The sequence below is a fragment of the Vespula vulgaris genome, chromosome 22 (genome assembly GCF_905475345.1).
Source record: "Vespula vulgaris chromosome 22, iyVesVulg1.1, whole genome shotgun sequence".
NCBI classification, from domain to species: domain Eukaryota; kingdom Metazoa; phylum Arthropoda; class Insecta; order Hymenoptera; family Vespidae; genus Vespula; species Vespula vulgaris.
The window spans coordinates 3,636,709-3,651,853 of NC_066607.1; the positions used below are offsets into that span (position 1 = coordinate 3,636,709).

Here is a 15,145-nt window from a genome sequence, read left to right on the forward strand (position 1 = left end):
AAATTTTTCAATAAACGTGTCGGAGAATAAATGTAATAATAATAACAATAGATATCTTAGTATGTATATATGTATGTATGTATATACGTATGCATGCATGCATTTGTACGAATCGTATAGGGTCGATCCGTGAATAAGTTTTTCCCGAGAGAGCATACCAGACAATATCTCGTACAATTTTTTCTCGGTATTCCGTCTGAAACGAATGCCAAACGCATGTGAATTAAACTCACGAAGTCATGCATTCTCGGCAGCACGTGCATCCGTAGGAGGTCGCAGAAGAAACAGCGGGAATCTTTCTACCTTCTCTCTTCGATCATACTGACCTTACGCGAATTCCAAGGTGCGAGCAACGCATCATCCTACACCGCAGCACGAATCGTACGTTTCGCAACGCACGCAAAGCTAATAATCCATCGCTCGGTAATAATATTCGTTGGATGCTTTCGTGATAAGCGTAGTCACGCTACGAGTTCTTCTTGCTCGTTCGTTGCCACGATTGTCCGTACTGTTGAATATTTCAACATACTTTTCCGATACGGAGTTGTTTTTTCTTTCTTTTCTTTTTTGCATTGCCTCCGAACTCTCGAGGAGACTACGTTGATCTCGTTAGAGAGTAAAAGAAACTTTATAAAAAAAATTAAATTACATCGTTCGACGCCTGGAATAAATATAATAAATGTATCGATATTGATCTTTGAATTTTTTTTCCATTTTATTTTCGCCGTCTGTCACAAGATTAATAATCGATAATTGTATTGAATTGTTGAATGTTTCTTTTTTTTCTTTCTTTTTCTTTTTCAATCGACGTCACGTCACATTACGCATCCACGCTCAAAACACGCATGCTTTTTACTCCTTCTACATTCCCGTTGCGGTTTCGTTATAAATTTCGATTAATTCGATCGGGTTCGTGTCCCTCTAGAATTCTATCACGGTCATGCTAAAATATCTTCTCGTGTGGAACGAATGCGAAACGCACGGAAATTATAAATGCAGGAGCACGCATTGTTGGTTTGTAACGGTGCACGATACCGCATACAAGCGTTGCTTTTAATCGCTTAGCCGGATTATCGGTTGTATAGTTGCAAACAGATACTTAGTGTATTCAACGTCGATCTATACGCTTTGTTTGTTGATGGACACGGAAGAGAATGGATAAAGAAAATCGGGGGGGGGGGAGATGGTGGGGGAAAATAAAAAAAGAAACAAATTAAAGAAATAGAATATTCCGATCTAGTTTAAATATATAGAAGATCGTTGAGAAGAGAAGCGGAGCGAGTACTTCAACGTTTAATCCCGTTGTTATAACGAGGAAAAGTAATATTGCTCGTAGAAACGAAGTTTCACTGTTCATTTTCTTAAAAGGGAAATAAACCGAGTCGACGCTACTTTTGTTCTCATCGGTTCATATAGTTGCACATAACGATCCTATTCCTAGTGCTTGGTCAATTCATACGTATTACGAGAATTCACGAAAGTCATTGTAAACTGTAATACCGTAGTCAATGACACGAGTTTCTCGTGGACTTCTTCGAAATGGCTCGAGTTGATTCCATCTGGTCGATAAGTAGATACTTGCTTCTTTCCGTCCATTTTTCCTTGCTCTCGCTAACGACAAGTAGATGCGCAAGTACTTACGTACTCGAATATGTATATTCGAGAGAATGCAAAGTTCAACATGTACTTATTACGTACGTATCGTTTTCCTTCCAATTGTTATTACAATCGAGACGGGATAATTGCGAAAATGGCCAAACGATTATCGTCCGCGTAGATTCGTATTACTTTTCGACGAATTTAAGATATTTTTCGATATTCGAATTATACGCGGCTCCGTTAATGGCACAACTACGGTATTCAATGACGCAATCACTGTCCGTTCTATGCAATCGGAATATTCTGACACACCAGGAATCATCGATCCACCGGATGTTTACGGACTCGACGATCTTGATTGCATCTAGGTGCGATCGTTCGCGTAGAATTACACTCGCGTTACCGACCTTTCGAAGAGATCTATAATTACAGCGTTCGAATTTTGTTATGATAACTTTAGTATCGTATTTCCTTGAGAAACGCAATCTGAAAACTACCGTTTGGTATACATGTTTTATTATGAAATATATATGAGATAACTTATGAAGCAACGAGTTCAACTTTTATACAATTAGTCCAACGAGATATAATTTTACAAAAGTTCTCGTACGTGTTTAAACGATGTTATCGTACGTAGATGTGCGATCGCGTACGATCGAGGAATGCGATACGTATTATCGATCGTAGGTCACCGAATTCTTATAGATAAGATAAATATTATCGCTTTTGATACGACACTACGAAAGAAATTCGTCTTCGCGTTGCTCGTAATATTTTATGACTTTTTTTCGATATCAATTACGTCCGTATTGTATCTCTTTATCGAATAAAAATGAAACAACGTTGAAATTAACGAGAACGAAGGATCGCGAAGATGCCGTTTCGATCGAGATCATCAACGAGATACAACGCGCGATCGTTTCTTAAGCAAAAGGAAGAACAAACAAGAAAATAAAATAAAAGAAAAAAAGAAAACATTTGATCTTGGACAATCTCGATGACTTGGCGCGAGTTACGAGAGCGATAATTTCGTCGTAGAATATAGCGTGAGAATGATGTAACGTCGATTACTTCACAACTAGAAATCACGAGATGCAATTTGTAGAACTGCGGTGTCTCCCATTCTAGGAGAGAATAATAACTAAGTAAATAAGTGAGCGAGCGAGTAAGTAACCGAATGTTTTCGCGTCCTATCGATTTTATTATTCGATCTAATCGAAACCACGAAGAAAGATCATGGAGGAGCTATCGTTGGCTCGTGTAAAATCGCGCATCGAATAAACGAATAAACATTATGAAATATTAATGACACGTCTTGGCAGTTAATGCGAGAGGCGTCGATTGGATATCGGAGGAGGCTGCTCGATCGTTACGATGCTCGTCACACTTTTGGTCAGACTCTTGGCTAGTTTTTCGTTTATTTATTCGCGTCGAGCGTTTATTATCTTAATTCTCGTAGGTAATCGTCGAAAAAGATATCGTGCTCGTGAGTTTCTCGACGAGTCTCGCAATAATACTATCTCGAACGCGTTCAATTTCTTTTCCGAATGGGGAGAAAAGATCAGCGATAGATTCGATGAAGCTAAGCAAAGCTGTCTGAACAGGAAACGAGAGTGAGTGAACAAAAGAAAGCTCGAAAGCGACACGTTCGTTACTTAGTCGGTGATAAAGCGTGAGTTGGCTTCGTCAGCCAAAATAAACAGAATGTCACGGGTATAAATAAAGCTTTCGCTCTCTTCGACCTCGTGTCTTTTCATCGGGCACGACGCATCCAACGTTCTTCGGACGAGAGCTCTCTTTCTTTCTTTCTTTCTCTCCCCCTCTACCCCCACCCTCTCTCTCTCTCTCTCTCTCTCTTGATCGACGCGTCTTCCTTCGAAGACGCTTCTAAAATCGTCCTAACGAAATGTGCATCAACGCTCGGTCGTTAAAGAAAATAAACTCTCTCCTAGGTTCTTTCATATTTCTTTACGTAATGAAGATTTACCTTTTACGTTGTCTCTCCTGTGGTTGTTTTCGATCTAACGAGGAGAGGATTAGATGCGGAAACACTATCTCTGTGTGTTGTTTATATAAAATATAATCCTAGGTGACCCTTAAGCTTACCTGGCGACACTTTCTATTTTCAAACAAAACCACCAGGTATAATACCCTGATTATACCTGTGCTTCTCTTTTTCCTCTCTCTCTCTCTCTCTGTTTTTTTAATCTGTGGAACATATTATCTTTTTTCTTTCTTTTTTTTCCCCCAAGAATATTCACTTAAAACTACATTTTCGTACAAGATTTTCAATTTCGATCTTCGACATTATGAAAAACGCGAAGGTATAAACTATCCAACTTTCACGAGTCTTGTTCGCATCTATTCTTCGTGGTTAAATATTCAAACGATTCTACGAGCATCGGTCTCTTTCTACGATAAGCGCGTAAAACAAATGGCACTTAATACCCATCCACTCGTTCGTGCATAATTCTCACTTATCGCATACTTGGCACGCGCCGTACAACGAGGGATCTTTCGAGGCACGTTTTCTCGATGGCGCTTAAACCATACTCTTCTCTTCTTTTCCTATTTTCGCTCGTTAGTCGCTCTTAGTTTGATATCCGAAGACTACTTTGGTGCATACATCATTTGTGCCTGTGCATGTGTACGTGTGTGTGTGTGTGTGTGTGTCGCGCATATACGTTTACGTATTAAAAGTACGCGTATACATATATATCTACGCGCATATATCATATGTAACACGTGCGTACCGGAACTCTTCCTCTACTACATGCCACTTGTAACGCTATTGTAGTTCTACGATTCGTATGCGAAAAGAAAAAAAGAAAGATGAGAGAGAAAAGAGGGGACACAAGGATAGAGAGAGAGAGAGAGAGAGGAGGGGAGAAAAAAGGAAACACATCGAACAAAAAATGCTACCACCAGCGATCCAGCCGGTTGCCGTCGCAGCACGTGACGGGTGTCGTTAATATTTCATTAGCATTCGTTTTTCGCACTGACTCTGACGCACGGATTTTATAAGCCTATCCAGCCTTCCTCCCTTCTCTGTGTCTTTTCTTTGTGTCTTTCTCGCCCCCCCCTCTCTCTCCTAGGTTTACACATCGAAACCTCGAATACACATGAATAAAGAAATAAGTAAGGATACATGGAAGATTACTTTCCTTCTTCCGTCTGCGTAACAATGACCTTTGAAAATTTTATAATATTACCTATTTCGAGCAGGTAAACTCTGCTTTGCCTTTTTCTTTTTTCTTTATTTCTTTCTCTCTTTCGTCCTTTTTTGCTACCAACGTGCGTACGTTCTCATCTTTTCTTTTTCTCTTCCCTTTTTTGCATTTAACATCCCCCGTATATTCTGTCATTAATTTCGTCAATCAACGTTTCACAACTATATTGTATCTTATTTGACGATATGCCATCTCGACAAGCCCTCGATTTAGCCAATTAATTAACTCTTAATGAGTACGCTTTGAACTATATTCTCGGTGAGCGAAGAGAGTTACAACTTCTCCTCTACGATCTTCTTCGACAAGACCGTAGAAACTATGTCGTCTTAGTGGTTTTAACTAACGGTGTATATATTACCTTTGTCGAATTTTATTATTAATTTTATTACCAAAGCCCGGACGGTGCTTTTGACGTAGACGGTAGACAGTAACGGATATTCGAAGATAATCGTGTTGGGATATCAAAGAATAAAATACGACGAATTTCAAACGGAATAATATCGCGTTTATCTCTTTACGATCTCCGCCGTTATCGTATCGAATAAAATCGAGTTGACGATATTAAAAGTCACGTAAGTCAAATGAAAGTTATAGCAACGAAACTTTTTCGATCTTTTAGACCAAACCCAATTCCCATTCCCATTGACGATAAAATAGTCCTCGAAGGAAAAAAACTATCTTCTTACCGTTTCTATTCTCGCTATCTGCCGGTTTCATTTGGATCGGATGCCGCATCTGAAAAGAAAAGAAAAATGTTTTATCGAACTCTTGTTTCTCTAGATTTTGTAATAACGCATTACACATCTACGAACAAGCCCGAAACTGCATTTGAATATATACAAATACGTATGCACACATATATATATATAAACGTATATATACCTATATAATCAGTGATATGGGAATCGAACGTATCGAGAATTCGATTTGATACTTATCGAAATGCATCGGCGTCCTTCCATAAGCAACGTTTACAAAAGAAGCAAATTTCTTCGATAAGAAAGCTTCCCGGTATAATATGATTACGACGTAGCAAAAGGATTCCTTTTGATCGAAGGATCGGTCATGTTATTAAAAAGTTATAATATAATTCGGAAACACTCGAACGAATTAGTTTTCTGTATCTTTCCATTATCATTTTAATAATCTTACTTCCTTCGATCTTGGGAATACTTGTTTCGCAAAAGGACAAGACAGGAAAGCGTATATTCTTGAAACGACGATTATAATGAAATCTGCTCGAAGGCCATTTCGTTATTATCCCTAGCAACGTGATCTTGGATCGCGTCATACCTCTTTGACACGTCATCCTGCGTGTAAAGATCGATTAGCTTAGAATGCAAACGTCTGTATGATTAATATGAGTACGTAATAACAATCTCGTCGTCGTTACTCGACGAGTTTCTTTCTTAAAAAGCCGGAACTTTTAACGAGCGTTATGAAAAATTCTCTTTATGCTCGATACTTAATTAAACTAAACGCAGAGACTTTATAATTGAATCTAATTTTTAGATCAAATTGATAGTTCGTTAATACTTTGCTATATTTGTGTATGTCCTCGTTAGTATCTACGATGGTATTGCATTAATTTTCGTTTCTATGATCGCACGTGCATCGTGAATTAGCACGATTGCAGATTTAGACCGAGACTCTTCGCTCTCTCTCTCTCTCTCTCTCTCTCTCTCTCTCTCCCTCTCTCTCTCTCTCTGATTCCATAATGACATTATTATACTTCGTTCCATAAGATCATTACGTGCGACAGGTCGAGTTGACAAGAATCTCTCGAACGTCCCGAGCGTTCTTCGTCCTCGCGGAACGTCGGGCGAAGGAGACGAAATTTAACGAGGGAAGCAATTAAATTAGGAACAATTGAGCACGTGGACGAACTAAATCGTGTTTTCCTGCCATCGTTCCCCTTGGGAAAACCTCTTCGAACGGAATAATTCGAACGTCTTAAGAAATAAAGGGTTGCTATGCAAAAACGTCACGACAATCTTCCCGTTGAACTATAGTAATGGAAAACGTCGGACCATTTGCCATTTTCCTTCGGAGAAAGCGGCTTTACGACGACGTTCTTTCTACCGCTGTCCGTATCTCGCGAGTACACTTCACGCGCGATAGTTTGTGACAATAACGATCCACGTCCTGTCATGTTTGATAACGTTTCGAGAACCTTTGCATAGCGATTGGGAACTTGAGATTGCCGAAGAAACAAATAGATTAAGTTCGCACGGCGAATATACGTCCTGTCTACCTTTGAATAATTCACGGAATAAGAATTTTTTTGCACGGAGATAATTGAGAGAAATTCATCGATTTTCTTTATTTCGTTCTGTTTTTTCTTCCATTTGTTTTTTGTTCCATTCGTCGGAAGGACAATTAAGTGAAAAATTCGCGGGAAGGAAAAAGAGGATAAAGGAATATTCTCGACACGATCGAGCGTACGACCTTAATGATTTCGTTACTCGTTAGCAACGTCTATCGAGGATCTGAGAGCAACTAGGAATCGTAGTCCTTTCTCGTCCGTCCTTCCATTTGCCATTCATTCTCGAAACTGGGTTATTCGCGCGATCGTGGCTCGTTCTCTCTATCTCGGTGCCGTCTCGACCGAGAGGAATCACCGCTAAGATTCGAATTCGATATCGGCTATAGTCTAGCTTCGGTCGAATCCATATATCCTGGAGGCTCGATTATCGGAATGCCAGCATAGATCGAAAGATCGGTTACAAGGGCTAACGATCCATAAACAACAACGTGAGATGGCTAGACGCGATAGACCGAAAGTGATGCTCGCCAAATGCCATTAAATTCGTTCATAGCTAAAATAGTTTCGTACTTTAATATAGTCAAAAGCTTCGTATTTTCGGAGGAATTTCGAACGAGCATAGTGGCCGTTCGTTACGATTACCAGTTAAACAAGCGATTATTGTAAAAGATATTGGATCGAAGTCTCGCACCGATACGAAATCGTATTTTCGACGAGTCTGGTAAACGTAAATTAAACAGTCAGATAGATCAAGAACTTTTCGCTGGCTCGTAAATAGTTCGCAGGTTGCTTGGAAAGTTGCCTACCAGGGAACGTCGGAACCGTCCATTAAATCACCGGTGCAGTCCTTCATCGAAGACGAGTCGCCCTAATATCAGAGAGCAAATTAATCACAGAGTCAACGGGCCGTCGCGCGTTTAATGATCTCACGTCGTTATTTAAACTTTCACTCTGCTCTGGTATTTCGCTGTTTTATTTTTTTGTTTCCTTTTTTCTTTTCTCTTTTTTCTTTTTTCTCTTTTCTTTTTTTTTCGCAGAGGAATTTGCCAAAGCTACGTACTAAACGGGTACTCGTACTAATCATCGTTACACGGCTCGACGGATAAGAAAAAGTAGACTCTATGGAAATTTCCCTCTATGGTTTTTTTTTCGTCTTTTCGTGTATGCAAACAAAAAAGGAAAAAATGTTGTAAAAAGCATCGGTTCGAAATATTTTCCTCCAACGCCTACGTACGATATTATCTTGGTCGAATATCGAAGATATTTTATTTGCGAAGGCGTATTCGATCCTTAGGTCGAGAAGAAATTCCTCGTATCGTGGTACGAGTCAGGGTGAAATTCATATCTATGCTAAATGCTCGTTCATATCCATGCTCGTTGACTCGAAGATTGACTTTAATAATATCCCCATTGTACGAATCTTTGCGTTATGAACGATTTGGTAATGTAGTTAGATCGCGACGACGACTCGCACGATACTACGTTTCATCCGTATTTATTCGTATTGTTTCGCGTACGCGCGATACTCGACAGAAATATTCGAGTCGATACAAATTATAATTTATAACGTCGTAAATACGTCAAACCTAATATTCTGTTAATTATAACGGAACAATGACTTCCTTTAACGAAAGAAGAACGACAAAGTTGCTTCGCAACGGCACAATTTTCCACATCCGCGAGTACATAACGAGTTCTTTCAACGGCAAAGGATATATCGTTTAACGCGAATGGAACGACGATAATTTGCGTTACCCGTTTATTCCGGTATTTTCACGATTCGTCCTAGATAAATGTAATAATAAGGAGAGAGTCCGCGATAATCTACGGTCGGGCGACTTCCATCATTTTTATCCTTTCACTCATTCGTCATTGAACACCGAGGACTGCGCCTCGGAGAAGTCCTTTTAAAGTTACACCGGCTTGCTTAAGTATTCTCCTTCTTCGCTCATTTTCAAGCTATGCCGAAACTCCCTTATCCTACTTAGCGATGTTGCAGCAAAAGCAGCGCTGGTTTTCCTTTTCTCTTCCTCTTTTCTCTCTCTCTCTCTCTCTCACTGTCACGAGAGAATGCTGACTACGACTTCGTGACTTTTAATCTCAACTTCGTTGTTTACGTATTACGAGAGAAGGAAGGACGGAGAGAAAGCGCTAAAAGCGAGATAATTTTTATAATCTTCGCGGAAGGTGCCAGGGCCTTACTAGGGGATTTAAAGTTGCAACGCTGTCTCTTATATCCTCGCGTCCTTGCCTTCTTTTTCGAGCGTGCAGCTCCGGCTAATTCGAGTCGCTTTCCCCCGTTTTGTCCTTTCGTTAAAATTACGAAAATATAAAAGTTTGCGGATTACGACCGACGGATTTGATCTCAATTATTCACGATGGACGCGAAACAACGTTTCGCACGTTTTCTTTTATTTCTTTCTCCCGTACGCGTCGTCCGCATAAACCCGCGAAAGAATTAAAGCGGCAAAGTTCGAGTTTCCTTGCATTTTGACCGGCACCGTAAAACCACCGAGTATTGCCACTTTGTTCGTCCACCGAATTTGACTTTACGACTTTTAATTCTCGCAACTTACCCGCAGATCGGCACCCATTCGAGAAGTTTTATGACGTTCGTGCAAAACCAGGGTAGATCTCGTCCGGAGGTGCGTCCGGAGGGAAAGAATCTTTTTTTGGCGACGGTCCGACGGATTTAAAAGTTATACCGCTGGCGTTATCGGAAATTTCTTTCTCTTGGCAATACGACGGAAACTTGATGGAGGCAAAGAGAGATAGTAGAAGGAGGGAGAAAGGGAGCGAAAGTTAGCGCGTTGGAGGGCGCGTATCGCGAGGAATGCGGTTCCGACCGAGCGAATCGACATTCGAGGGTCGTCGCGTGGTCGTCGTCGTCGTAGCCGTCATCGTCGTCGTCGTCGTCGTCGTCGTGGGGATGAGAGCCCGTTCGAGGGAGTGAACGTTGGTAGGTATAGGATAAAAGGTTCGGAGGGTTACTGTAGCTACGAGCGAGTATTAAAATCGACGAATTCGGCTCAAGGGCTTCGTCACGTCGCCCGTATCGCCGGTTATAAATTCGTTTCACGTACCCACCGTGTCGGGCAGCGTCGACGGAATGAAAAAGAGGCGGGGGAAAGGAAGAGAGACAGAGGACGACGCGTTTTCGGAGGCCGAGGAGAATCGTGAAAAATCTGCGCGGATTCGACGGCAGTATTGGTGGGGATGGTGATGGCGGTGAGGCGATGCCAGTGGTAGTGCCGGTGACGTTGGCTGCCTCGAGAAAAAAATGCGGGCGTCACGTGCATCTGCGTCCCCGATATGCGGCCAGGGTGAACGACTCGACACGTCGGAATCAATGTTCTCAATAAAGGGGGTAGGGGAGAAAAATAAATGAAATACGCGATCGTCACCGTCTGACAATTTTGGAGAAATCTACCCTTACCTACTACGCGCGTATTCGGCTAAAAACACCTGCTGTCTCCGTTTTGTTAAATAAGAACGTAACGTACGATCGATTACTCCTTTTCTTTTTTTTCTTCCACTTCTTTCCTCTCCCCGCTACTCGAGCTCGTCTCCAGTTTTCCTTGTGGAAATTGCTTAACGTGTAACCGGAGAAATACGTCGGTCATGTTAAAAGTTTTATCGACTCCGAATATTCATCCATCGTCTTCGTCGTCGTCGTCGTCGTTATCATAATCGGCAAGTACAGCGAGCGAACGGTGATTTCATAAGTGCCGACGACGACGACGACGACGACGACGACGACGACGACGTTATTCAATTTCCGCGCGCTATCTACCACATCGAAAGGGAATCTTTTCAGGCATCGACGTAACCGTGAGTTTACCGAGACTCCTTGACTTTATTCGCGATACGTACGATCCTCGTCTTCATTTCCGAGTACTTCAATGCCCCCTAACGTCGCTCTTTCTTCCCTTCGCCTCCCTTTTCAACCCTTCGCAGCTTCCGTTCTACTCTTCCCGTTCACGCACGACGTGCGCGAGTTTCCTTCGAACGTAAATGCTTCTCTCGGGAGAATTCTACAAATTCGTATTCGCAACATAGATATACGATAAAAGCAAAGTAAATATAAGAAAATGAAGTAAACAAACTGACGAGGCAGTTTACGAAATTGTGATCATTTTCAGATTCGAGATCGTAGACGGGGTTTGGTCTTTCTACTTGCGCGTTTATGAGAATCGAGTCGACTGCTAAGAGAAAAATAGTAGAACGAGAAGTAGGTTAATTTATCGTTCTTCGATCCTGGAATGGCAATCGGATGCGTTCCGAGTCTATTGGCCAGATTTTCCGGAATACCAATGGGGCACTAAAAGTGATTAAATTACTTGGCAAGCCGACGCGGCTGGTAAACTCTACGGTGATTGATACGCGTGCGCGCTCATTTGAGCGAATGCATGTCGTGAGCAACGTGCTATCATTTATGCGTGACTGACGTCTGTTTACTTCCGACGAATTCGCTCGCGGCTCGTACAATCGAACATCCCTTTTCGTCGCTAGGAAAATGAACTTGACGTGAACTCGTCCGCGAAAGAAACGACCGTGAACCGAAGGGAACGCCGTTGGAAATCGTTTCTGCTTATCGTCTCTCGAAATGCGACTTTTCACGGATCGCTCACGTTACTTTCGATCGTCGCTCGATCTACATCGAATTAAAAATCAATATCTTACGATCATTTTAATTTCATTATCTGACATTTACTTATGAAATAATAATTCGATATAAACTTGGTACCGCCAGACTCTCTTCGTAATTTCGCGCGAACGAAAAAGGAAGAAAGAAATATTTAATTAGCGAGTAAACAGGAAAGCGTGGAAAGGAAGGAAAGTATTCTAACGAAGTAACCGCGAAAAGATTCTAAGGTACGCGGTGCATGTTAGCGCAAGGATTGTCGCGAAATAAACTTTTATGGAGAAGCTAATTTGAGGATAGTCGAGAAAAGAAGAAGCTCGCGATACGTAGCCTCCGGTAAAGGAAAGTTGGCAAAAAAGACACTTGCGACGTTCTCAACGTCGCAAACGTATCCTCTCTTTCTTATTTCCGCTTGATCCGAAAAACTTTCTTTCGATGGAAACTTGGTAAAGGAACGATGAAGCAAAAATCGGTTGCTTTTTGCTCGTCTCGTGAAAAACCTTATAGTCTCTCTCTCTCTCTCTCTCTCTCTCTCTCTTTCTCCTTCTCTCACACGTACACAAACACACACGTACAAACCCTCTCTCGATAAGCTCGCAATCGTTTTGGCGCAAACAGCTCGAATTGGCTTTATCATTCCGTTCGTCTACCATCCGAGAAAGAGAAGCCGGGCTGGTTTAGTCGGCGTGGCACATTTGTCAGGGAAATGGAATTCGATTTGAAGAATGCAGCTTACGAAACTGCACTTGGCAACACGCCCTCCGTCGTCTCTTTCTCTCGAAAGATCGTCGCGAACGGTCAGGTCATCATCCCCCGAGCGACCTTTCTCCGTACTTCCATGGCTGTTCGTTCTCACCTTCGTTATCTCTTTTTCGTTCCCTCTTCGATTTTTTCTTCATCTCTCCTTATCTCTTCGAAGTCTCTGTTTAAAGTCTTGAAGAATGGAATAAACGTCCCTACGCTCGAATCTTGCTTTCTCATAATTTGATGAGAACGCGATAAAAACAACTTTTCACCGTTCTCCTCTGTTCTCCTTTTCGTTATACCCATCCATTATTTCTTCTCTTCGAAAATCTTGGAAGTAACCATCGGAAGCTCGCTTTGAGAAAGCGAGAGCAAGATAATTGCGAGTACCGAAAGCTTTCAGACTCGGTGCAACGGAATAGGATTGAACGGATGCAGGAAACACGTGGAAAATCGAGGACGCTATGGTACATCGTGAACATGAAACGTTATCAGCTGTTTCCCTTGGAATTGTACGGTAGATAAGATATAAAGGAATGCTCTTTGAGAGTTCACGTCCTTTTCCTAAAGACGGGCCTTTTGTTTCGCGATAACTGCTGTATTTGCGAAGTTTGTTCGGCGTACGTTTGTATATATATATATATATATATTTTTTTTACTGACGTTAATTAAAAGTTCTTTCGCGACAGTAATAAGTCTATTAACGGTAAATGTTGTTAAGATAATGCATCCTTGCAAAATGGAATTGAGTCTGAAATGAAATTATATAAGAAGACGCAAAGTAGAGCATTATATTTTCCTTTATTCTTTCTTTTTTTCTTTTTCGTCGTCTCTCTGCTCTTTACGTTTCCTTTTCTTACCTCCATTATATCATCCCAACTTTATATTACATTTTCGGAGTACCCTATAAAATATTCAGTAATCCTGAAACAGCCTGAGCTCGTCCAGGATTATCGAGTTAACTATCATGAACTATGTAAAATAAGTTCGAACTTGTAACGTTTTAATAGATTTGCTGTATCGTAAACTATTAAATGATGTACGCAAAAATGGACAGATTTAATGAGAATTTTTCGAATACTTTCGCCAACACTCGGATAGACCGAGCAGACACGATACGCTTTATCGAAATTGTTTCGAAAATCGATTGACAATGGCATCGCTTCGTTGTTTGTACCAACGAACGTCGATTATGAAATTAAAGGTAGGAAAATGGCGCGTAAATAATTTTGACGCGAGTAAATTCGTTTTCCGGTAGTTTCGAGTGCTCATTATTGCTCCATTATGTCGGTCTAAATATAACGAGCATCGCCAACTATGCTGGAAATTGTTTGAATCGAAAGAAACAAAAGTAAGTTTTATCAAAATAGAAGAGGAGAATTTCATTTGACGACGAAATAATAATTTTTTGTTTCTCTCCCTCTCTCCTCTTTCTTTTTCTGTACTACGTTTCTCCATCTCCGATCGAGTCGTCGTACGTACGTTCGTTCGTTATTAATTTTCTGTAAGATAAAAAACTTTAAAAAAGAAATACGAAACCTTCCAACCATTGGAGAGGGACATTCTCGAAGAGTGCTTTCGAGCTCCGAGCTAGAAACGTGGAACCGATAAACGCGACGTGTCGTATCGAGGATGATGCTGGTGCTGTCTCTGGCAGTGATCGGAACAGGAGGTACCCGGAGGAGATTTGTCTCGATACGTCGCTGGGAATCATTATCTCTTTATCTATCGTACGATGATCCGAAAAACATATATCGATATATATCGTCTATCGGGGATCTATTTTCGAGAAACACTAGGTAAACACTCGTCTCTCTGTAGTTGTTGAAAAATATAATAGAAAATAGAATCCGTTTTATTACTTTTTTACTTCGACGTACGAACGGACACGCTCGAGATAAACTTGAAACATGGTAATTAATTCATCCCAATTTTGATCCGACGCGTATCTAATAAAAAAAAAAAATAAAGAAAAACGTAGCATTCTTCGATTCGTAATACATTTCATTCACGATTCTCTTTTTTCTGCATTTCTATACATTTTATTCCCAAAAATCTCCGCTCTACCGCATGGGGGCGTTTTTGTTTATTTGTAAATACAAAAGGATTTGTTTATCGCGCATAGGACGAGGTCAGTTGTGGCACGATAAACGTATGTAACCAACAGATGTTCCGAATCGTTTGAAAGCTCTCTCTCTCTCTTTCTCTTTCTCTCTCTCTCTCGAAAAGCTGACATAGCTGCTGCTCCCCCGTCGCCGAGGCAAAAGTCGTTTCGGCCGGTAATTAGTTGCCCGACTCACGACAAATTGAAAAAGTTAGTGAGGAATGGAACGCAATTTCGCTCGCGGCCATGAACGCGGCCAACGTCCGCGATAATCGAGCCGCCGCCGCTGCCGTTGCCGTTGCCGTTGCCGTTGCTGCCGAGAGCCGCAAATCGAATTCTTCTTTCGTTTCCCCTACCACTCTTTTTCCTTACCACTTCTTTTCTTCTTTTTTCTCTTTCTTTCTTTGTAGTTATTAGCTACACGATTCGACCGAACTTGGAAAGTGTACGTCTTCGCGTTTAATAAACTTTTCTTGCGAGATAAATCGTCGAGAAGTTTTTAGCGATTAAACAATCTCGAGCCTAAGGTCCTTATAATTTTTCAAATCGATTACGCG

At 41.2% G+C, this 15,145-nt stretch overlaps 1 protein-coding gene and 1 long non-coding RNA gene across 39 annotated transcripts in view; one reads left to right on the plus strand and one right to left on the minus strand.

Annotated features, from left to right (window-relative positions):
• Positions 1–15,145, plus strand: part of LOC127071595 (uncharacterized) — a 205,251-nt gene that overhangs the window by 44,830 nt on the left and 145,276 nt on the right. The window lies entirely within an intron of this gene.
• The window catches only part of LOC127071589 (CUGBP Elav-like family member 1), a 253,175-nt gene that overhangs the window by 40,990 nt on the left and 197,040 nt on the right, over positions 1–15,145 (minus strand). For all 38 annotated transcript variants that reach the window (XR_007785149.1, XR_007785150.1, XR_007785148.1 and 35 more), the window contains one exon: positions 5,516–5,564. Coding sequence is in view for 32 of the 38 variants with exons in the window: in XM_051011019.1 (XP_050866976.1) it covers positions 5,516–5,564 (49 nt within the window). In the remaining 6 variants the exon portion in view is untranslated. The remainder of the gene's footprint in view (positions 1–5,515; positions 5,565–15,145) is intronic.